Below are 25710 nucleotides of genomic sequence, written 5' to 3' on the forward strand. Positions count from 1 at the left end.
TGCGCCATCTTAAATACTCATGCCCCGGAGCTTTCCTATAGCGTATTTTTACTTTATCCGTTTGCTTACCTGCTCGGTTTTGCCGTGTAATCGCTGTGCTTTTGACTTTGCCGTGTAGCCGCTGTGCTTTTTATTTTGCCGTGTTTGAGTTTTGTGTGACAGTTCTGATCGGACGCGTGTTCAATCTTATTTTTGAAGTTCTTGGTTTAATTTTTTTTAAAAGATTGCTGAAGATAATAAATAAAGAGACAATGCAGCTAATAAAAACACTATTATTAAATTCATTTTTTTTAGAATTCATATTTTGTATGTGTTATAGCCTATATAAGTACGGTTTTTTTTATTTATAATTTAGTGTTTCTATTTTAAAAATTGTTTAGTAGAGACATTTCACCGAAGCTTGCCCTTGTTTGTTGACTCGCACTAAATAAACGACGTTGTCGACGGTGCGCCGATATGAGAAGCGTTTCCCTTTCGTGTGCTTACTGAGAGTGTCGCGTATTGTTGCCTCTAGTTCTGGAGGCCAAGTGACGCAAATTTTTTTTTGATACGGACGCGCCTGCTAAAACATTTCCTATTCCATTGAGCGCCAGTCGCAGTCCAGTGCGAGAACGTTTTCTAAGTTGCGTGAGATACTGGCGCGGTGTTTTGTGGTGGAGTCACGTTGATATTATTCTCAAGTTCCACGCCAAGGATTCCCTTCCTCCAACCCCGAGCCCTTGGTTGTTGTTTGCGATCTTCAGGCGCGATTCGTGGTATGGCGGTGCTGCAGCTGGTGATGGACTCATGATACTGTCTGCTTAAGAATTTGCTTACTGCATTTCTCTGCACTAATTCTGAATTTTCTTGACAGGTCACTCATCTTACTGTATATTCTCCTCGTGCGTTAATATAGACTGATGGTGTCTATCCTTGGCCGATTCTTTTATATCAACAGGATTAGCGGGACTCATTGCGGTTGATTTTTCTAATGTTTCAGGTCAATGTCCTTTGATCATTACTGAATTATTGTTCGTGAACTTGTGGTATGTTCTACTTTGTTTTGTTGTGTTTTTTTTTCTTATTTTAGTTTGTGTTTAAAAAATTTATTAATTTATTTGATGTTGTGTATAAATAATAAATTTTTAAAAAAAAACAATTGATATTGATGTGTTACTAAGTAATTATTAATAAAAAAAATAAAAGCATTTTGAAATTATTTTTTAATAATATTTTTTTAAACCATGTTGATTTGAATTTTGATGTATTGAAATTGGTGCATAGTTTATGTAGGTGGAAATTTAGTAATAATTTCTGTCTTTACACACCTTGGATTTGAGCTTTGATTTAAGACGCTTTTACATGCGTTCGCCCGATCACAATTAGCCAGCATACATAGTAGAGACATGACCATACTATGGAACTGTTTCTAGCCGTCCCCGCGTAGAGGGTGTATTCACACTACCGACAGTATACAACATTTATACCACATACACAAAGTACGTGTTTATCCTTCATATAAAATTAAAATTAAATAAAATTAAATTATTTTAAATTATAAAATTCATCTTATAAATTAATTTGAAAACATTCATTCCATTTATGAACTTTTGTTTTGAATTAAATATAATAAAAGTTTCAAGTAAAATCAGCAGTTGGCTTCGAACACCCAATTATGTTTCCATTATTAAAAATACTGCACGCGGTACCGCCAGCGCCAAAAATGTTATATATTGCCCGTAAGTTAGTATCAAAACAGAAAAAAAAACCCTCGGAATTTTTCTTTCAGGGTTTTTCTGTTTTCCCCAATTTTATTTTTCTTTTCTTCTTCTCTTCTTTCCTTTCTTCTGTGTAATTAAAGAATTACAAACTCAATAGTATTTTTCTTTTTAATCTTCCGAATTCCAAAAACACACTCAACTCATTTTGTATTTTTTAAATCTCCTAAAAATCTCTCTGGTATATTACAAGAAATTACTTCGGATACAGTCGACGTTAAACCATCTGTCGTATCTTGTTAATTCGGTATAATTATTCCTTCGTTTAATACTTTTGCTACATGGCTCCTGGATAAGCGCTATGGTCAGTCCTTTTGTGGCGAAGGTCCTGTACAAAGTAGCCGATGCTCCTTTCGCGTGGTGCTGGTTCGCCTGTAACACCCCTATGGTGCTCATTTTAGTTGGGTTTTATTAAGAGAGCGTTCGACTTCTTTCTGAAGTCGAGCTCTTCGTGGCCCTCTTTCTTTCTGGCACTCTTTTGGAGTTGTTTATGCTCCACTCACAGGTGGCCGCATCGAAAGCCTCTTTTGAATGGCGGCTCTGCTAATAATTGGGGCCTCATTGAGAGTCCACATGCTCCACTTTCTGTCTCTCCGTCTTTGTGATCTGGGGTTTGTTCTGGCTGCCTCTCCTTTGTCATGTTGTTAGCTTTAAGCAGTAGCTTGACATGGCTGAAGCGATATGCTATTCTACCTCCACTCTAGACCAGTGAGTTCCAGGATGCATCGTCGACAGTAAAGACGACGTGGAGCAGTGAACCTTCTGCAATTCGCTGTAATACTTTTCAGGTGCTTGCTTTTATCCTGTTCTGGGCTTCAATTGTGGCAAGAACCTTGGTGTTTTCAAAATCGCAACTGTCCGGAAAGTATCTTCGCACCAGATGTGTTTTTGGGAACTTCGACTCTTCAACCACTTTGGCGTCCAGTTTAGCCTTTGTTGCAATAGCAGCCGCATTTTTACGAACCCATTCAGCCGTTTGGTTATTTGTGCACACCACCATGAGCCATCTCGTGCGAGAGAAACAACCTTCAAATTCTGGTTTAACCTCGTCTGACGCCAACTCTATGGCAGTCTCAAATATGGCCTCCTGTAGCTGTGCAATCTGTTCCCTGTTTAGGGGGCACTTAGCCAAATCAAAAGAAACAAATTCTAATTTGATCCCCTTGGCCTGACTTGCTACTTGGCTGAAAGAGGGTTTACTCGATTCCTGAATCGAAGTGTTCTACTTTGGTTTCTTACCAGCTGGCATGACCATGTCGTCAGATAAAGCCCTTTTAGTTGGCGCACGAGTTGGACGTTTAGACACCATGTCTAGGGCCACATCCCTAGAGTGTCCCTGGCTCATGAAAGCCTGTACCCTCCTCTTCTGCATTGAGTTCAGTTTTACAAAACCCTTCTGGTCATGTAAACTGATCCCTTTCATACTAAAATTGACAACAGTAGCACCTGACTATTCAGAACAGAGACTGACTTCATCAATATCAATAGAGGCAGCATCAGACCCTTCAGTTTCTGTGCTTCTAGCTTTAGTATTTTGTGGAAAAACAACATTTTCCACAGCGTGCATATTTTTGCAGGGTAGCATCATCCCCTTTGTTTGTTTATTAGATGTATCCATAAGATAACCCACGAGTATTAGGGAAGTATACAGTCGCCATCAGCAGAGCCCATTTACCGACAGAAGGCAAATTAAAAGCGGAGGTCGCATGGTATCCGCAGTTCGCTATTAAGGTCATCACTAGCCCCGTGACCAAGTTCCTACGGTGGAACTTGCTATGCCTATAGCTGTTCCACCGTAGATTGGGGGGTTGTTCGGGTCTCATTCATACATTCACACATACTACACCATACATTCTTATACAAAAATTTTTGGCTAGGGACAAAAATTACAGATTGTTTCATATCTTCAATCAAACCCAGGGTTTTTTCAATCACACGTTGACGCTGATCTTCTGGGACACATAATCGCCACGTGGTTTCGTATTGATCGGTGCGACTCATAGGTAGGAATTTATAAAGCTGATAATTGTGGAGTACAAAATCTGGATTATCCACTGGCCTGTCACGAGTATGTTGAACCTTCTTCTGGCACCAGTTTCCTTAATTTGTAGTCTGTAGGATTGTTATTTGGTTAATATTTTCGCCTAGTTGCCTTGATATTGTGTCTGCCACAATGTTATGCCTTCCTCGCCGAGCCTTCCTCGCCGATATTGAATGTCGAATTGGAATTGTTGCAGTTCCAGTGCCCAACGTGTGATGTGACCTGTGGGATTCTCGATTAAATTGAGCTATTTTAGTGCTAGATAGTCTGTGATGATCGTGAAGTGATAGTCTTCCAGATATGGTCTCATGTTTCGTATTGCCCATACGATGGGTAAACACTTTTTCTCAGTTCTCAAATAGTTAATTTCGGGTGTGGATAGATGTCGACTGGCATACGCTATCACCTTTTCTCAACCTTTGGTGTCCTGCGTGAGAACAGCTCCTATCCCGAACTTGCTGGCATCCATTTAGAGGTAAAAACATTGGTTGAAGTCCGAAATGTTGATACAGGTGCCTCTCTAAGGCGCTTTTTTACTTCGTGGAAGGCTTCTTGTTGGGCGTCACTCCATTTCCAGTGTTTCCTTTTTTTCAGCATAGAAGTCAGAGGATGGGTGTTTTTTGCAAAGTCTGCGGCGAAACGGCGAACTGAACAAGTGCTCCAGATATTTTGTGTCTGTACGAAAAAATTTGCTTTTATCCACGTTTATCCAGAGGTTGATTGCTTTCAATCGGCGTAGTATTTCTTTCAGGTTCCCTAGGTGATCCTCAAATGATGTGCTGGTTAAAATGATGTCATCTAAGTACGAGAACGACTGCGGTTGAAGATCTGCTCCTATCACTTGATCGAGCGCTCATTAAAACGTTGCTGGTGCTGAATGCAGACCAAAAGGTAAAACTCGTCATTCGAACAACCCTCTTTGGGCAACGCCGTGTATTGCTTGCTATGTTCATCCATTAGGATCTGCCAATAACCATTCTTAAGATCTATACTATTAATGTACTTAGAATTACGCAATTGGTCAAGAATGTCGTAGATTCTAGGCAACTGGATGAGCATACAACTGCCGGTAGTCTACGAAAAACCTTCACTCGCCATTCTTTCAGGGAACTAGCACAATTGGTGCATTATACAGACTTTGAAATGGTTCGATACATCTTTTACTTAGCAGTTAATTTACCTTAATTTACCTTTCAAACGCTATCAATTCGGTATCTATGTATTCTTCGTTTGTTCTTCTTCTTTTGTTAGACAAATATTTGTGGGCTTCTTGTCTGTTATAATTTTCCTGGTTTCGTTTAATGTAAACTTAAGATCGCCTTGTATGCTCTGTTTTCCAAGTTAGATGTTAGCTGTAATCCCATTATTAATGTGCTTCGAGCTACCATCCGCCATGTATATCCGCGTCAATAAAACGCTCCGTAGTTGTTTCGTATCTAAGAGCCGTGCTAGTGATTCGCTTATAAAGCTTCTAGAGGCTCTTGTATCCAGCGTTGCTTCTATCGGTTTTCCATTGAGTTGGATGTGAGCTACAATATGGTTGTTATCGATTCGGATTTCGCCTACGGCTTTGCAGGAGTGTGATTTTGTGTAAACGTCCTTCCTGCGGTTGGACATCCCCTCTCCTCGTTTCCCGAGTTTTTCTAACAACATTCGATTGTTCGAGTGTTTTTGTTTACCACATTCCCAACAGAATAATATCCTCTGGTTCCTTCAACCCTTCGCGATGTGACCAGGTTTTCCACATCGCCGTCACATTTTGGTTACATATGAGATTTTCTGTCCGATGGCATGTACTATGTCATCTTAAAGTACTGAGGCGTTAAGAAGAATAAGAAGAAATCGGTCTTACCACGATTGCTAGTGTCGGATATTGTTCTTATATCATCCAAAAGCTTTGTCTTTGAGCAGTTCTAGTATCGTGCGTGGGAGAAGGTGTATGTTAATATCATAGACTTGTGCCAGTTCCTCTATTCCTTCGATGAATGATAACGGATCTTTACCACCATTTTCTTACTTGTTCAATGGTTTGAAGGTAGGAAGGGGCTGATGGATATATTGGACTCACCTCATTGTTAGGCATTTGGAAGAATCAACCTCTGAATGATTTTGACATCGAAATCATCCTCGTCTATGAAGTTAGTAATTCTTCTCCGTAGTTCGTCCACAGACCCGGACGAACAGCATTAAAGCAATTCAATAAAGAATATTAGCGAAATTTGGGACACCAAAGCATGTCGTAACATATAATAGTCCGTAATTCACTAGTAATTCATTCAAGACATAGTAAGATGCAATGGATATTAAACAGCAACTCAGATCTATGTACACACTATAAGAAAATGTGGGATCACTTAGATTCATCAAAATTCAATAGTCTGTATGATGTGCAGAAATTTGTATTTCCACTTATAGTTGATCTACTATTATGTAAGCCTGGAAAAGTATTAAATCAGCGAATTTAGGGTGTATTAAGGAGCATAAGAGTAAGTAAGGATATTGACCCGTTTAAGAGGGTGTATGGCGGTAACTCAAACACAATTAGAAACAATTTATCAGGTAATTAATAATAAGTGCAGGCAACAGATTTAAGAATTAGAAGAAACATTGCATGACCACGTTGCAAATTTCTAATAGACTATCCACCAAAAAATCTATGTAGCCTAAAGGTTGAAAAAACAAACAAAAAATGTACTAGTTCTAACTATAGTACAAAAAATAATCGCCAACGTCTTTACCACGTTAGCTCTGTTTTGCATTACTTTTTTTATGGTTGTTTAGAATTTCAACATTATTTTCATATAGTAATTCGATATTTAAATTCAAAGGTATTTAAATTGGTTTCTTCATCTCTTTAATACAAGTACTATCTAGAAATTAGCGATAATATTACTACGAAGTTATTACATGAGTAACGTGTGGGGAATCGTGTCATTGTTGTGCTTGCGAATACTATAAATTAATTCAAGCATGTATTGATGAAATGAAAACTTTCAATATTCATTCTTAGTGCTATTTTAGTGCATTTTTATTTTATTTATTTTTTTTTTTTGTAGACAAAATGATGTCTATAATATTTGCGATAATCAGACATCTTTCAGTAACTTACATGACACTGACGTTTATTATGCGTATTCACCAACATTTGTCTACACATACCGTAGATAATGTCGTTTTTTGCAAAAATTCGTAATACCCAGGTAATATCAATTAAATAAAATTTGCTTATATTCTTGAGATTTTTGCTTCCAAACCAATTTATGTAGTGAAGTGTAATTTTTCTTATAACTATATAGATGTTATATATTTGGTATTATATATTTTGTCAAGCTTTGTATTTTACAACGGTGTTCAATTGCCAATAAAAGCAACATCGCTAGGATGAATAAACTGTAAGTAAGTTATGTGAGCAGCTACTTTTAAGTTTATAAAATAATTATTATTATTAACAAAAACTAGCAACAGTTGAATATATTATGTGTTAGAATCGTTAACAACATTTGCTGAGAACTGTTTTCAAAAAGTTTTTTGCATTGGCATATCTTCATTTAAAATGGTTTTAAGCAGCTTCTTTATAAGACTCCATATACGGATATAGGTATATTTACTGATTTATGCTCATATATACATCAACTCACTAATGTAGCTATTCTATTAAAGTTCAATAACATGATGCGCGTTTTACGCATAATTTAATCAAGCTGAGAAGATGTCTCCAGAGTAGCTTTTCATAACAATATCCACTACGTGGCTACATTCTATTGCGATTTAAACGAATTCTTTCTATATATATGCATACTTATATAATGCATAAATTAAATACGACAATTATAAACATAATTAATTCAATTTGATTTTATATGTGAACTGTGAACGTGTGTTGTGGTATGGAATCGTATGGAAGATAAAATGAATCTGAGAACGCATCTATGAAACAGTAATATAAGTTCATTTATTTTCATTTTGCAGACAGTTATAAAACGTAATGAGTACAGTATGTACATACCACATTTGGAATCATATATGTAAAAACAAATAATTTTTTTTAATAAGTTTTAATATTCATTTGTGGTGATATAACAGTAAATTATAGAATACAAATAATGTATATGTATTCTTTAATATCAAAATAGGTTTGTTTTATACAAAGATTCTCTTCATACATTTTTAAACATACCGACTCAATTACTTGTCTGGCCCGTTTTTGTTGCTACTAGCTATCACTTTATTCTGTAACATGGAGCACTTTTGAGTAAACACAACGCTTGAAAAGTTCAATATTGTTTTGTATACTCACCGGATTTTCTTTCATTGTCACTTTCATTTTGGAGAATAGCCAGTGTTTTCTCAAACAATATACTCACTTTTGGCAGTTACTCACTTGAATTGCTATCGAATACTTATAATTTCATTCGAGTTATTATTATATTACTTATTTTACTTATTTTTTGGTACTTATTTTATACGATATGCTTTTTCGTATCACTAAAGTTAACAAGCATTGAAAAACACAAGCGCTGACAAACACAAATACTGGCAAGTACAAATGACAAAATAAAACGAGAAGCGAACTGAAAAACGTAAGGTAAAAAGTAATCACAAAGTCATGGTTATACAAAATTACTGACTTCACTTAAATTCATTGTCTGTACCCGGAAAATTGCATAAATTTACTTTAATTTTTGATAATGAACTTGAATCAATTTCCGTAATATACATTTACACTACACTAGATAATGTTCATTAAATGGTTAACTCTTTCAAATTGTTGCACTGTTCTTATATTTATTGTTTTTTGCTAGAATATCATCTAAGGGATGAATACTGAACACATCTTTCTAAGATGCTCATTCTAAGATTTATAATAATACTAATAATACTAGATAGAAACAAATTGGTGTGATGGCATTTAGTAGGATTTTCATATTAGTAATGAACCTGTTATATTTGTGATGAAAAGTGTATTTGATTATTAGCTTAAGGGGAATCATGTCACCACGTTCTAGAAGACCAGTTAAGAAAATGGTTCTTCTTTTGAGTCAATCATTATTGGGCCACAACCATTCTGCGGTTCTTCATGGAGCTTTTTCAAATTTAAAATTAACAATTGGAATAATTGAGATAATGTGATTCTCTGCAGACAAGCTAAAAAATTCATGCCGAATCAAACAAAAGCTAGAACCAGGAAACTAGTATTACTGAACAGAAATGCCTTCCGACTTGTCACAGGGTTTCTCACTGGTCATTGTGGATTAAAAAAGCATCTATTGAACCTAGATATTACAAGAGACGATAGCTGCCGACTATGTTGCAAAAAAGAGAAAACAGTAGAACACATTTTGTAATTATTTAAAGACTATTTACGTATTTAAGAAACTTGATTAAGCAAACTATCATTTTTGAGTGTCATTTAAGATAGAAAATCCATGAACGACACTTAAAAATGATAGTCTGCACCTTAAAATTTCACACAACCAATATGTTGGCGTGTTCACCAAAATGTTGGTGAACACATCATTTAACTTCTAACCAACATGTTGTGAATGATAGTCTGTTACCCAAACACATGCATTCGTTATTCAAGAGCATATTTTTGCGAAATTGCACTAACACGCAGTGTGCGCAAACACCCTTATTTCCAAAAATTTTGTTGGAATAACAATTGTAGAATATGAGCATGTTTAAGTTTGGTCGCAAGAATAAATTTAAGCAAGAAAAAACGTAACGTGAATGACATTCAATAGCATGATAGTCTGCATCGCGCTTTAAAGAAATGCGGATATGTAAAAAAATTCGACTGTACTTTTCGAACAACTCAACAGATATCTTTTGTTTTATATGAACAAAGCAATAAAAAATTCATTTATTAAATTTAAACATCACATACCTACCTAGTTACATTAGAGTGTTTTTGATTTGTAAATCTGGATTTCATCTAAAATTACTCCTGTTCTGTCCAATTTTGTTGCCGAATTTCACACTTTTAGAGTACTCTAACATTTTTCTAGTAGTGTTAGTAGACATTTATATTTTTCATAAATACATACAATATCGAATTAAATCACATTTTATTTGTCAAGTCATATAACAGCTGCTAATTTTAGGATAATCTTGCTACTCTAGATAATTATCTAGAGTAGAAAATTATCTAAATATTGTTGTAAACTAATCTCGAGATTTATACATTAATCTCCAGTGTTATACAGATTTACCAATCGAAAATGAAAATTGCACTAAAAGTGTATTTCAATTAAAAAAGTTGTCCCAGATTAACCAATCGAAAACGGCATTACTTAATATATTAAATAGAATTCGTGCCTACTTATTTCTTATATGTTGAAGGAAATATTTTTTTATGTATTTATTATAAGTTTTGTATATTTCAAAAGACAAAATTAAATAAATATTGAATGTAATATTTATTAAATTTGCTATAATTATTGCTATCGATGTATCTCGAAATTTATTTAAACTTCATATCTTCAATGAGTCATAATGTGATCATTTATGGTATACAAAAGCTAATGTGAAGTATCCGCATATAGCAAGTATCCTCATATTTTAATGATAATAGATTCAGACCGTCTATTCTATTATTTTATTTCATCTAGTTATACTACTTGAGCTTTTTCTTTACGTAATTTCAGATAATTTTACGCTATATTAATAACTATTGGTCACATGAACAATTTATAGGTGGAAATAATTTTTATGATCGGTAGTGTAAATTTTCTGTGCAAAATGGGTTAATTTTTTATGAGTTATTTGAATTATCATTATTATTTCCATTATTCGAAATTATTAAATATTTTCTGATCCTTTTCAGTATTCAATGTTTGATCTTGATTGGCTGGCCATTACACATGCAATGCATATATCATACTGATCGAACATAACAAGTATCTTTATAAAAACTGCAATAATAAAGTTAGTTTGTATGTGCTCAAAGGAAATCTAAGCAAATCGATTCCACTTAATATCAAAAGAATTCCGGTTTTTATTGTTAAGCTTTTTTTCAAAGGCAATACACGATGCAAAAGGGGATGCGTTCAGACAAGGTACAGGCCGTTAAAACGAATGGAGTTTTATGAAGAATTACAAATACATAATTAAAAGTTTTTAGTACGAGTATGATCAACAAATTCCTTAGCGCTTCCTTCACATGTAGTATTTGTTGCACGATTGGCGCCAGTTAGTGTGTTGTAAAATATTTTACTTCAGCTATACTTTTTTCCATGGGCTTTGAATGAATTCTCCTGTTAGCAATGATATCAATATAGTTGTTTTTGTTTAATGTTGTTAATCGTTTATACTTAATTTGTAATTGTTATTGGTTTGCTTGCAGTTGTGTTGCATACCTAATATGTCTGCCACTACACAACTAAACTTCTAAATAAATAAAAAAATTAAAATTACTAAAGAATTGAAAAAAGAAATATTCCAATAAGTCAATGATATAACATCATTCTCATTCATCAAACACAGAAAAACATTTGTTCGGAAATAGAAGAGATGTCTAATTTACGATAGGACGTCTAATTTCCCATAATTACAAAAATAAAAAAAAAAACTAACTTCTTATATTAATTATTTTCCGTTTTGTTATATATTGTATCATATAATGAAATTTTTTCTTAATTTTATAACTCGATGAAAATGTCCTTTCTACAACTCAAATATATATAAGATGAGGCCATATTTTTCTATTTTTATAACCGTATAATATTCTCAAATTTTTTTCTCTCACAAATTTTTCATTAAAATTTGGAAGTAAAACTTCGGTTTGTACATACCCATTCATCAGCTATCTTAACTGGGTGACCCTGAATTACGAAGAATGTGGAATCAAAACGGCTTTGTCAGCTGATTGAGTCCTCCTGATTCAATCCTCCTTCTACTTCATCTAACAAATTAGATCAATTCTAAACTCTTCATTGCTACGTTCTATTTATCAGCTAAATTCGGTAAGCAAACCTTAGCTAAACCTAAAAAAATTTTGTTTTCTACACATCGAATCATCAGTTACCTTAACTAGGTGACCCGGAATTACGAAGAATGTGGAATCAAAACGGCTTTGTCAGCTGATTGAGTCTTCCTGATTTAATCCTCCTTCTTATTCATTTAAAAAATTATTAAATCATTAGCCGAATTATTTAATATGAAAACGCAATAAGAAGTTAGCTAACATATTATATTGACATGAATTCCTACATACCGATTCGTCTGCTATGTAATTGGGCGACACAGAATTACGAAAAATGTAGTATCCAAACGGTTTTCTTACCTGATTGAGTAGGATTCGATTCTCCCTCTACTTCTTACAACAAACTAGATGAATTCTAAACTTTTTATTGCTAAATTTAATTTATCAGCTATCTCATCGAGATGAATTTTATATTCGTCAGTGAATTATTTACTATGAAAATGCCTTAACTGATTATAAAACAGTTAGTCATGAAACGAAATGCCTTTAAACGAAATAAGTAATTTCATACAAATCTATGGAAAATAATTAATTTGTTTCCAAAAGAAAAAAAAACTTCAAAAAAAGAAAGGAACAAATTACAAAGAAACAAAGTATTTTTTCAGAATTTAGGATGTTAATTTAACACTATTATCTGATATTGTTGCCTTTTCCTCATCGAAGTCTTCTGGTTAAACTAGCTTCAGCAGTTTCTCATTCGTAAGCTGTTCTCTGTCATTGTTTAAAATTGGCTGACGTTCTCTGTAATGTAATCAGCAAATCCCACCTTTGTCGCCATTCTAACAATATCATCATTTATATTCTGATGACGCAATCTGACCATAAAGACTTGCAAAATTTGTTAAGAGATGACATTAATAACATTAATCTATTTATAATAAATAAATTACTTTTGGCCATTAAACGACGTATTTTTTAGCTGCTAAGCGAATTATGGTCATAAATATTGTTCGGGTGTTAAGCAAGTTTGCCGTTAAACAAGGCGGCCGTAAACCGAGGTATGGATGTACTTATAATAGTTCCTATTTTTCTCATAGGATACTCATAAACATTTACACATGTCGCAAAAATCATGCAAGTTATTTATGAGTGATTCATGAGTATTACATCGCATTCGGCAAAAATTTGCCTGCTATTGTTTACTGTGTATATAATTTTCAAATACAACAACTCCTAATTTAATAAACTCATAATATGCAAAAACACAAATAAAATACATGCATTTATAATGCTAGCAACAACAACGCATACTAAAAGCATAACACGAACACACAAAAAAAATAAAAACACACACAAATTTTTTAGTCAGTTCGTTCGGAAACGTTCGCTTTTTTGCCTTTCTTCCAAACGCCGTGTATGAATTCAAAGCTGTAACAGCAACTCTTCTTGCATCCTAACTAAATGTAAGGATGCCTTTTATAAAATTAACAAAGGTTTAAAAGACCCCAATGTTTCGAGCTTTGCTTCTATTCTCTCTGCTGACAGAATTACCTTGTACTTTTTAAAAACTTTCGTTTCGTTCGACTAAGAAGATCAAAGGGTTGCTTTAGCTGAAGATTTGCTTCATAGCCAATAACCCAGATAGATATTCTAATTCTTCTATTTGGGAACTGATTCCAACTCCAAATATGAATCTTCCACTCCCTCCTTCTAAATAAAGGGTCTGTGAATATTGTTAAATTCGAGCGTGAAGCTCGCTAAGACATATTCTAACTGTCTGTGTTACTGCTATATTGCTAAATATTGCAATATCTCTCCTCGGTGTGTTCGCTGCAGTAACTCACATCCCAAGGTTGAGTGCACAGTTCCGTCCAAAGCTTTTGACCCAATAACTAAGCAACGAGTTCCTGAAACTCTTTCGAAATGCTGTAACTCTGGTCAAACTAAGATAATTGTAGGGGGTCCAAGTTTAAGGAACTCCATGCCCACTGGGCTGGAAACAGTCATTCCTCTTGACTGCGCTACAGTGTGCATCAATATGTATCCAGATAGACCACTGTCTTTCTTTCCGCTTGCGGAAACGGTGAACATACCGGTAAACACTTCATCGTGATCTTGGAGAAGGTGGTAGGAAATCATTGAAGTTATATCTTCAAATTCCGAAACCGTTGAATCTTCTGATCACGACACCGGCAGTGTGGTCACAAAAAAGTCCGGTCAAACTGTCGCCGGCAACCTCACTTTGGCAACCCCAAAATTCACTTATCTCAAAAGATAGTGAACGAAGAAGGTTCAAGGCGACTATGTCAATTAGTTCTAGTAGAGAAGAGGCTCTCAAAATCACCACGCATTTTACGTGTGCGAATAAGCGGATCAGATCGGATTTGATTTCATCTCCCGATTTGATTTCCGCTTAAAAAACCTGAGGTGGTTTATGTGGGGCTTACCAAGCCCTCGTACAGCATAAATGTTAAGGGCGTACTTTTAGGCTTCAAGTCGACCAGCCGACTGGCACTTTGCTCTTTGATGAGCACCCAACGCTTCTATCATTGACGTTACTATTGAGCGACAAAGCAACGATATGCAGCTGGAGTTCGAAGGGTGCTTACCTAGAACAGAGTGGCTGCTTATCGTCTACAGCAACGCACTACATGGTGAGTCAAGCATTTTTCAAGTTACATAAGAGTCAAATGCGAACTCGTCTTAATCCTGGCAGAGAAAAAGGATTTCACTCAAACTCATGTAGTTCGTGGCTATTTTTCCCAAAATTTGACATTCTCAAAAAGATCTAGCTATCAGTGATAACCAAAACAAACTCTCCATTAAGCGCTGAAATGTAATATTACATTTACATAGGATCAGATGATGCACCTGCTTTTTATCATTGATGACGAATGCGTGAGAATGTTGTCTGAACTAAAAAGCAGGATTGCATAGAGATTCGAACATTTGACACTTGCTTAAGGGTACCACTCTCCCTCTCACATTGTGGAAAACGCTCCAAACGTGGTTAAGGATGACAAAACCATCCAGTCAGCCTTGGCTCTGGCAATACACCATTCGCATAGCTACCCAACAGTGGCTACTTCTGCGCAATAGGAACTAGACACACGTCCTTCCACTAGTAAGGCTGTTAGCACTGCTAGTAGGAGCAGAGTCTAGTTTCCCACCTCAGGAACTATGCCCACAATACCCTTTACTGGCACATGTAGCAGGTGAACCAAGGACCTCCACCATAAAACCGCTCAAAATCGGTGAAATTTTAAGTAAGCAATCTGAGAGTGCTAGGGACAAAGGTTCTAGATGAAAATCTCGTCCGAAAGTATCTTAAAAAGATCAAATAAACACTCTTGGAATGCTTTAGACAAGTATGCACCATCTTGTGGAGAATTGCACAAAATAACAACATCGCTTTAGGACTTACACAAGAGCCATGAGTGACAGGAACCAAAAAACCAAGGACCCAAGGTTGAAGATCGAAAAATACGATGATAGCAACATCAGCAGTAGAGCTATCAAGTATAAAAAATAGGTAATAATAAAATTCATTCAATAACGATTAACGCTACAGAACACTACCGACACAACCCAGCACCAGTAAGTCTTGCATAATCTATGTATTGGATCAAGAAGATGTAATAGACCTCGACTGCGATAAGCCACATATGGAGTTCGAAATGAACGAGACCTCACGTCTAAAAGAAAAGAGGGTTTGCTTCACTTATAGCCGGCAGAGCTTGACCTTAAGCGAAGCGCTCACAAAGTAGTCGATGATCTACTAGTTAAACTGGAGCAATCTAGCTACAACGCTATAAGTTATGCATATGATCTGGCAATCATTGTTTCTTGTAAATATGATGCCAGTTTTGATGTGATGCTGGCGGCTTTACACCAAGTCTCAAACTGATGCATAAAAGAAAGTATAAATATTAACCTGAAAAGAGAGGTAATTGTACCATTCTTCTTCTTCCTTATTTAAAATTTAATAATTATAATATTACAATTTTTTAATACCTTTCACTTATTCCATATGTAGCTCTTGTTTGATAGAACAAGGCACATCAAAATACTGTAATATTTAAATGCAGTAAACTTGCATGTATACTTATAACGGAAACAGTTCGCACCTGTCCTACAACAACACTTGAGTCCATAGTAAGTCTTATCCCTTTGCATCTCTTTATTAAAAAGACATCAGCTTTGATTGCAGCTAGGCTATACCCTGTTATCAATATGCACGAAAGTCTTGACAGTCAAAGTTCATCTGCAGACTAGTTCCTGACATAGAGATATGCGATAGGGCAGATTGCATGAATATGGAACTTTGCTTCGGCAGAAAATTTAAAGTCTCCATTTCCGATCCATTGAATTGAGAAAATGGCACTGCTGGAGTATAACCAAAAGTGATTTTGTGGTGCACCGACGGTTCAAAAACTAAAGAAGGAGTTGATAAGGCATATTTGGTCCTATCACAAAAATCTCGCTCTCACTGTCTTCCAAGCGGAAATTCACGCCATCGTGATTTGCTGGAGTATAACCAAAACTGATTTTGTAGAGCACCAACGGTTCAAAAACTAAAGAACGAGTTGATACAGGGATATTTGATCCTATCACAAAAATTTCGCTCCCACTGTCTTCCAAGTGGAGGTTCGCGCCATCGAGGTTTGCGTTTGTATCAACTTTAGTAATAGGTTGAAAGGTGCTCATATCTGTATTCACTCAGAAATTAATCAGCAATTAAACCATTATCCTCCGGAAAATTTTCCTTAAAGCTTCTGTTAGACTGCTATGATACGTTGCGGTAATTGGCAAACAAGAACAAAGTGATGCTTTTCTGAGAGCCTGGTCACACAGGAATTAATGAAAAAGAGGCTGCGGACAATATTGCGAAGACAGGATCTGCCATTCAACTCTGTAGACATATTGTGGATGTGGATTGCTACTGCCACTACTAACGTTTGTTTTGATTTTTTCTACATTCCGAAAAAAAAACAAATAAAAACTCCTAATTTTATTTGTTCTGCTCTATTGGCAGTACTAGAACTTGCAGGTTCGTAATGTGTATGAGCTTTCGCCGCGATCTTATAAATCAAAATAAACTACGTTAAAATAAGAAAAAGCTTTTGCCTATTACTTATTATTTTTATGCATGCGCATGCAATGCACATGCCGTACTAAATTTCCTACATTAGTGATTAATAATAAAACACTGAAAACAATAGGTGCAAGCTAAGTAATTAATAAAAAGTGTTTTATCCTAGAAATAAATCAAATGTAAACTGGTGTATAAACAGCCAGCTTATATCCGAAACAATGGTGGAAACGGCAGGTGCTGCTCTAGGACTGTCTGGACACCGCGGGACGTACGAGGTAAAGTCTTGAAAAAATTTTTTTTTTTTATTAATAATCCTACATAACAGGATCGATGGTATCGATGTTGCTGGCAACATGGAACACACTCGAAAGAAATTCTTGTGTAGGCTCTTTGTTGCAATTGTAGTCCAGATTTAGTTACTTGTCTTATGCCCAACGTGTGGTCTCGATTCACACCCTACGGTTGTCAAGCTCTACCGATATACTTAGCCGGGCCTTTATTGTATTCTTGTCTGACTTTTAAACTGTGTCGTGACATGCTATTTATTAATTCAACCAAACTGGTAAACTATCTACTAAATATGTCCTTGGAGTGAAAGACACCTACTTTTTTCCCTTGGCTGTTGCCGAGCTCATACAACGAATTACCTATTGACTTTAACACCACACTTTTCACATTTTCTTTGCTAATTTAGCGTTATAGCCGTCTGCCAGTTTACTTTGTTTAAAGTTCTCACGATAAACGATTTGTCCCACTTGGAATTGAACCTGTTTACTCCGCGTATTGTAAAACTTCTCGGCTCGGCTCTTGTGTGCATTCTCTAATTCAACATTTGTTCTTTCTCTTATCAATTGTTGCTTATCACTGTGCTGTAAGTTCATAACCTCAGCAGAACACATTAATTGTAGTTGTCTATTAACATCATATGCAGAACCATGTTGAATCATATTCAAACCGAACACCGCAAGGCATGGCTCTATTTCAATTGAGCTGTGCTTTACACTCCTTAGAACAAACGCAGCATTACTGACATATTCTTCCTACTTCCTTTGATCAGTACTGAAATATGATTTTATCATTTGCAATAGGGACTGGTTGGCACGCTCAGTTGCATTCGCTTGCGGTGAATATAACGCCGTTCTGACTTGTTTTACACCATATTTCTCTAAAAATGACTTGAAATTGTTTCCCATTGTCTTGAGTGTACAAATTCTGGTACTCCAAACATATGAAATACCTCAGTTTCTAAATACCTTGGACGCTGTCGCCGTGGACATGGGTTTCAGGAAAACATACTTCGAAAAGTGATCTAAGCATACAAAAATCATTGTGTTTCCTGCTTTTGTTCTGGAATACGGCTCCATAAAGTCTATATACAATCTTTGGAATGAAATTTCTGTTATCATTTGTGCCCCCATTGGCGGCTTACAAATCTTGCTTAAAGATTTAGAAGCATTACATACCTCGCACTTCTTTATTAATGTTTGTACATCCGTTACCATGCCTGGCCAGAAACATTTTTCTCTTAGTTTCGCTAAAGTTTTATGATGTCTACCATGTCCGGAGGATGGTGAAGCATGCACCCGTTCCGTTAGTGCGCCTCGCATATCAGCTGGTATCCATAATTTCCATGCACTGTCTTCCAATATTGGGTCTCTTTGTGTGTAAGAAACTACAACTAAAAACACATGTCTGTTCGGTTTTACAATAAATATAAGACTCGTTTATTTTCTATAATTTTTGCTCTTAAATTAAAAAATTTACATAGTTTAATAATTAGGTTTAATTAGGTTTTTCTTTTAGGTACAAGGTTAAAGGAAATGTCCCTTAACCTTTTTCTTTGTTACCTTATTTAATTACTTCCTTTTCCTTTAGTTACATTTTACATTTTTAACTAATCCCTGTTATTACATTTCATATTTTAATGTCTAAAACAACCTTGGTAACAAAATATTTTAAGGCTTTGAAAAACCTTTCTTAGAAATTAATTTAATTTACTAAAATATAAAATAAAATACTAAAATATTAAATAAAATGTTAAAATATTTAATACCCAAATAACTGAATATGTTGCTTAGGTAATTAGCGCGCAGACACATGTTCAAATTTGAACATTCTGCAAGGGGCCAGAATCTCCTGCCGAGAAACTACATTAATTTTTTCAGATTTCTTTTTATATCCAAATTGCTTATACAATAATATTACTAAAACCATAGTTAATACTAATGAAATACCTAGTACTGTATGCGCACTTATATGATGCCATTCAAGTTCTCTGAGTTGCAGCTTATCTTCTTTAAGAATGGGCAGTTTATTTTCTAATTCCTTAATTTGCATTGTCTGATTGATTAGATAATGGTCCGTTGGGTGCATAAATTCACCAGTAGAGTTATCTATTTCCTTTAACAAATACGTTTTGAAGCCATCCTGTAGATTAGTATTTATTCTTGTTGATGCCGTAAGCGTTGTTCTGCCAATTCTTGCTGTACAACCCTTGTTGAGTGATAGTATTCCTTTCCTACCCAATGGTAGTATTTCCTGCATCTTATTTAGACAATATATATGGACTGATGTATTCTCTTTGTAGCTGTATAACCAACTAGATTTTAATTTTAATTCAATCCAGACTTCTGATTCCATATACATCGTAAATACATCTATAGGCGTTAGCTAGTTTTAAAGTTGCCGATTCGCAAGAATTGTCGTTTGCATTCTTCCATGCCCAATTTCCCTCATATATGTAATCGCTTTCGTCTTTTTTGCACAAGTTCAATTCTGCCTGAGACATAAGATGATAACTATCCAAAAGGTAGTTATAAATAATGAATTCTTCTTTTAATACCGGTACTAACGATTTAGTTCCTTTAATAAATTGAACTGGTAATATATTAAATATCGTTCCAGATTTAATGTCCAGTAATGGAATTTTTGCTCTTTCTAGTTTCTCATCTACAAAGATTCCTGTTGTTATCATCAGTTGATAAATTGTCTGCAACATTGTTTTGGTCGACCTGCCTGGTAACTGAGAACGCCCGTTGAGATGTTGTTTAATTTTTCCGATTTCCTCCTCCAGTTTGGAGGGTTTTATCAGATTTGTATTTATCTTCCCATGGCTGACATCAATTAGCAATGTAATAATTAGAGTTTGAATTTTTTCAGCTTCTTCTAAAAAGTTTTCTAAATTCTTGATCATCACCAAGAAATTAATTGTTTCTCGATAAATCATATAGTGTTCTTTAAGTGTCTCTTTGATGTTATTTACTTCGATGTTCATTTTTTCAAAGTGATCATTGACTTAATTGGTTGTTTTCTTTAAAATATTAACAGTCGATTCCACTACTGTAGTTTGCTGCTTAATCAGATGGTTTATATCATGATGATTTGACAGAACATTCCTCATATTATTTTCAATTATATCTCTGTTATCTTCATCTAACAGTCCAAACAAAACATGAAACAAAGAACCAATGAATCCGAAAGGAGCTTTCTTTTTACGACTACTGCTTCGATGACTGAATAATTTATCATTTTCCTTTAGTTCGGAAATTCTGTTTCCCATGTTGGTCACTGTAGTTTTGCATTGATCTTCGAATGATTTCAGCTTAAAACATATTTCCTTGCAGCGTATTATTAGAGATTTCATGTGGTCTACTGCTTTAAAATACGGTTGCATATTATAGTAAACTACTAAGTTCCATGATGTTGATACGCGGTCAACTATTCCAATTTTGTCCATATATAGGAAGGTATTGTAGCTAAGTTCATTTACTGATCCTCCCCGAATTACTTCAGCGTTGCCTGTGGACAACCATAATAGCGGAAAGAAATACATTAAGATGTTGTGACCCTTTCTTAATTTTGCTGGCTTCTTCTTATGTTAAGCTGTTGTTATGTGTGACATATGCTCATTTTCTGATTCCACTTCGGATATATTTTCTTCAATTCTTAGTGGACAAATCTTGACTATTGGTCTTTTTATGTAGCCATCTTTGGTTTTTATCGACACAACTCTCAATTTTCCATCAGTTCCAGAATGTATTTCCTCTATTTTTCCCATTGGCCATTTTGCTGGATGAGTCAATTCGTTTCTAACTATAACTATTTGTCCCTTATAATTTTCCTGTGTTTTCTGCCATTTATTGCATTGTTGCAGTGTCACCAAGTATTCCTCTTTCCATTTTTTCCAAAAATCCATTCTTAATTTTTGTAAAAACCTCCATCGGTCCAAATTACCAATTCTACAGTCTGGAATTAGTTCAGGGACACTTAACAATGATCTTCCTATTAAAAAATGAGCGGGAGTCAATACTGTATCACCTCCAACCCCGTCACTCTGTTGATATAGAGGTCTTGAATTGAGTACTGCTTCTATTTGATGCAATAAAGTTGACATTTTTTCATATGTTAGATTGGTTTCTCCAATAACTCATTTTAAGTGATATTTTAGCGATTTTACTCCGGCCACCCAAATTCCACCGAAGCGTGGGGCTGCCGGGGGAATAAAATGCCATTGAACGCCTTCAGAAGCCAAGATTGGCGCAAGTTTATTGTTGGATTTTGCTGCTGCTTTTATGTCCCTTCCTAGAATGTTTGCTGCTCCAGCGAAGTTTATTCCATTGTCCGAATAGATATTTTTTGATTTTCCTCGCCTTGAGAAGAATCTTTTTAATGCTGCTAGAAATGTCTCCAATGACAAATCCCCAACTGCTTCCAGATGAATTGCTTTTGTTGCTAAACAAACAAAAACTGCTACATAACCTTTGAATGTCTTGAGTCCTCTTCCTTTGAAGCATTTGAATTTAAATGGTCCTGCATAATCTACGCCAGTATTCATAAACGGATGTGCTTGTTGTACTCTAATATCTGGTAGAATTCCCATAATTTGATTTTTTTGATTATATTGATACCTAGTGCATTTTACGCACTGCCTGATACATTATTTAACAGCGTTTGTAAGACCGATTATCCAATATGCTTCACGAACGACAGCTTTCATTTGGTTAACACCTCCATGCAGAGTGCGTTTATGTATATTTTCTATCACTAATGCACTCAGATGAGATTTGTCCAAAATAATTGGGTATTTTGTTCCGTAAGGAAGGTTTGAGTTTTGTATTCTACCTCCTACTCTGAGTATTCCATTTTGATTCAGAAAGGGTGATAAGGGCAGTAATCTTTAAACACAAATACATTATCTTTAAACAATTTATTTCTTCTGGAAAATCTATTTTTTGTTGTATCTTAAATATATGAGTTTCTGCAGTTTTTAGTTCATCAATTGTCAAATATTCAGGATATCTTTTTTTACGCATTCTTCCAACGGCTCTAATAACACAAGCTATTACTCTTTTTAATTTATGAATATTAGATATTTTTTCCAATGCCATATACAATGCATCTGAGGAAAAATTGATTGTTGCAATTAATGCTTCATCGTATTCTTTAGATTCTTTTTCCGCATCCGGCCAGCAATTTTCAGTTTTTTGTAGTCAAGTAGGTCCAGTCCACCACAATTCATGATTTTGTAATTTTTCTGGATATATTCCTCTCGATGCAACATCTGCAACATCAGTAGTCCGTATATATCTCCAGTTAATGTTAGGCAACAATTTTTGAATATCAGCAACTCTTGACTTTATGAATTTGTCTTTGTTTTTATTATTTTTTATCCATGCTAGAACGATTCTTGAATCACTCCATGCATATATTTGGACCTTATTATCTATGATTCGTTTTATTTTTTCAATTAGTTTTGCTAGAAGATGTGCTGCACAGAGTTCCAATTTTGGTATAGTTGTCCTGTTTTTAATGGGGTTAACCTTTGTTTTGGCTGCAACGATAGTAGTTATTCCATTAACGACTGCATACAAGACAGCTACATATACCTTATCTGAAGCGTCTGCAAATCCGTGTAGAATCAATTTTGCTTCATTTATTGACTCAATCCAACGTGGTATCTTTATTTTCTCAATCATTGATAGCTGTTCTATGTATTTATACCAAATTTTAGCCGCGTCATCTTCTAATTGATCACCCCATTTTTTATTATTTAGCCATAATTGTTGAATTAATAATTTTGCCACAAATATTATTGGTGCTAGCCATCCCATCGGATCAAATATTTTTGCAATAGTTGACAGAACTATCCGCTTTGTTGCTATTTTATTTATATCTACATTAATTTTAATTAAAAGCAGGCTGTTGCAGGATCCCACTGCAATCCTAAAGTTTTAGTTACCTCATTTTCGTTGATATTTACTATATCATTAGTGATCTTCGCGTTAAATTGCAATGCTACCTTTTTATTATTGGTAAGCCATTTCCTAAGGTGAAACCCATATTTTTGTAGGTGCTCTTGTAAATTCTTACATATTTTATTGTAGTTCTCAATTGAAGCGCCTCCTGTTAGTAAATCGTCATGTAGAAATCATTTTCAATTATTTCCTGTATCCGATAATTCAGCTTTGAATCAAGTGCCATTTTTTGCAATGCTCTTACCGCTAAAAATGGTGCTGACGCTGTACCATAAGTTACAGTTGTTAATTTATATTCTTTAATTGGATGCGATGGTTCTTCCATCCAAAGAACATGTTGGTACTCCTGGACTTTTTTAGAAATTTTTATCTGCCTATACATTTTTTCCACGTCTGCAGCTAGAACAAATTGCCATTTTCTCCATTTAGCAATTATTTCAAATATGTCTCTCTGTAAGCGGGGACCAACCATCATTATGTCGTTCAGACTTTTACCATTTGATGTTTTGGCTGATGCGTCGAAAACTACTCTAAGTTTAGTCGTGTTATTGAACGAATTTGCTGGTTTCATATGGCCTAAATTGAGATACTCTTTCATAAATTTGGAGTATTCTTCTTTTAGAGATGGATTTTGAATAAATTTTCTTTCCATACTTAATAATCTTGCCATTGCTAATTTCCTGGAGTTGCCTAGTTGTTTATCATCTTTGAAAGGAATTGCTACAGTAAATTATCCATCTTCAGTTCGTTTAGTATTTGCTTTGAAGTGCTCTTCACATCGTTCATTTTCTTTGCTGATGTCTTCTGCTTCTTCTTCGATTTCCCAAAATCGTTCTAGATCTGCTATATCTACTGTAGCACTTGCTGTTGTTATATTTTTGGCTGCTGTACGTTCTATATTTCCTGAAATTATTCATCCCAAAGATGTCCCTTGCAAGATCATTCCATTGATTTTTCGAATCTTTGTTTGTGAAATCTCAGGTATCAAATCTGATCCAATTATTTTTTTTTTTTTTTTTTTTTTTTTTTTTTTTTAAATTTTTTATTATATATGGTATTAAAGAACAATAAATAAAACAAAACTAGACATAAAGCAACTAGTTATTAGATAACTAACAAGCAATTTAAATTTAAACAGATTAGGCGATTCCATGCAATAATAAATTAACTGTAGTGCATTTCAATGATTTAAGCCCAAAGATCGCACGGCTTTTGGTGCTTTAGACGGCGTATTAGCTCATTAGCTTGTCGCTACTAAATGCGCCTCAGCATTTATGTGATAACTAAGTCTATCTTGGTGTGATTTGGCTTTGGTATGAATTTCTTCCTGTACTGTTGACACGCCGAGGTCACGATGTAAGTCAGAATTTCTCACGTACCATGGCGCGTTTGTTACACTTAGTAGCATGAAATTTTGGAATCTTTGAATGATGGAAATTTGTGTTCTGCTTGCGCAACCCCATAGCTGTATTCCATATGTCCAGATTGGCTGGAGCATTTGTTTGTATAATACAAGTTTATTGAAAAGCGATAGTTTTGATTTTTTACCGATTAACCATTTCAACGATTTGAATTTTAGATCTAATTCACTTCTTTTCTTTTTTATGTGCTCGCTCCATCTTAGTTTAGCGTCCAAAGTCATACCCAAGTATTTCGCAGTATTCGCGTGAGGGACTTGTGCTTCATCGATGTAGACAGGTATATGACTGATGTTTCGATTTGTGAAATTTACATGCTTTATTCAGATTGATTTTCCATTTATTTGTCCAAGCAATTATACTGTCCATACTATTTTGCAAATTATTAGCTGCTATTACTCCGCTTTCTCCAACTGCAAGGACTGCAGTATCATCAGCAAAAATTGCTGTGAACGTCGTTGCACTCGTTTGTAACGACCCTTTCTTGATGTCGTTGCTTATTTGCTGGGGTATACTCAGCCTGTCCAGATTCGTTACAATAAATATTTTAATTGTAACCAAAATATTCAAATACGTGATTTTATTTACAAGATTTAGGCTTTATTATAAATAAAATTTTATAATTCAAAAAAAAATATAATAATGAAATAGTTAAATGAAAAAAATGATATTATTAGGATGATTACTAATTGTCCCGGAGTACAATAATTGTTTTGGATGTCCTGGTGGAGATCTGGTACTGATGATGTCTTCGTGTGACAGCCGATCGTAGTGTAATGATTAAAATTCAAAAGTATTCCTTCGTATGAATATATCCTGATGTGGATATATTCCTTTGTATATTATTACAAATTCAAGATATTCCTTCGTATGAATATATCCTGATGTAGATATATTCCTTTGTATATTATTATAAATTATTCACTTACAGTAGGCGTACTACAGCCGATCGTAGTGTAATAATTTAAATTCAAAATATTCCTTCGTATGAATATATCCTGATGTAGATATATTCCTTTGTATATTATTATAAATTATTTCTTTACAGTAGGCGTACTACAGCCGATCGTAGTGTAATAATTTAAATTCAAAATATTCCTTCGTATGTATATATCTTGATGTGGATATATTCCTTTGTATATTATTATAAATTGTTTCTTTACAGTTGGCGTACTACAGCCGATCGTAGTGTAATAATTTAAATTCAAAATATTCCTTCGT

General features: G+C 34.8%; 3 protein-coding genes across 3 annotated transcripts; all 3 read right to left on the reverse strand.

Annotated features, from left to right (window-relative positions):
- Window positions 1-20694: 20694 nt before the first annotated feature.
- On the reverse strand, window positions 20695-21210 carry LOC119688546. Its single transcript, XM_038103219.1, has one exon. It carries the CDS (start codon window positions 21208-21210, stop codon window positions 20695-20697), a length of 516 nt encoding a protein of 171 aa, XP_037959147.1.
- A 33-nt stretch (window positions 21211-21243) lies between these two features.
- On the reverse strand, window positions 21244-21696 carry LOC119688547. Its single transcript, XM_038103220.1, has one exon. The coding sequence runs from the start codon at window positions 21694-21696 to the stop codon at window positions 21244-21246; it is 453 nt and encodes a 150-aa protein (XP_037959148.1).
- Window positions 21697-23222: 1526 nt separating this feature from the next.
- On the reverse strand, window positions 23223-23741 carry LOC119688548. The gene has a single exon (XM_038103221.1). The coding sequence runs from the start codon at window positions 23739-23741 to the stop codon at window positions 23223-23225; it is 519 nt and encodes a 172-aa protein (XP_037959149.1).
- Window positions 23742-25710: the final 1969 nt, after the last annotated feature.

Source organism: Teleopsis dalmanni, chromosome X (genome assembly GCF_002237135.1).
Source record: "Teleopsis dalmanni isolate 2A chromosome X, ASM223713v2, whole genome shotgun sequence".
NCBI lineage: Eukaryota > Metazoa > Arthropoda > Insecta > Diptera > Diopsidae > Teleopsis > Teleopsis dalmanni.

Excerpts from the sequence above, each read along its gene's own strand:
- LOC119688546 (XM_038103219.1), bottom strand. The coding sequence starts at position 21,210 with ATGTCAACTTTATTGCATCAAATAGAAGCAGTACTCAATTCAAGACCT.
- LOC119688547 (XM_038103220.1), bottom strand. The coding sequence starts at position 21,696 with ATGGGAATTCTACCAGATATTAGAGTACAACAAGCACATCCGTTTATG.
- LOC119688548 (XM_038103221.1), bottom strand. The coding sequence starts at position 23,741 with ATGGCAAGATTATTAAGTATGGAAAGAAAATTTATTCAAAATCCATCT.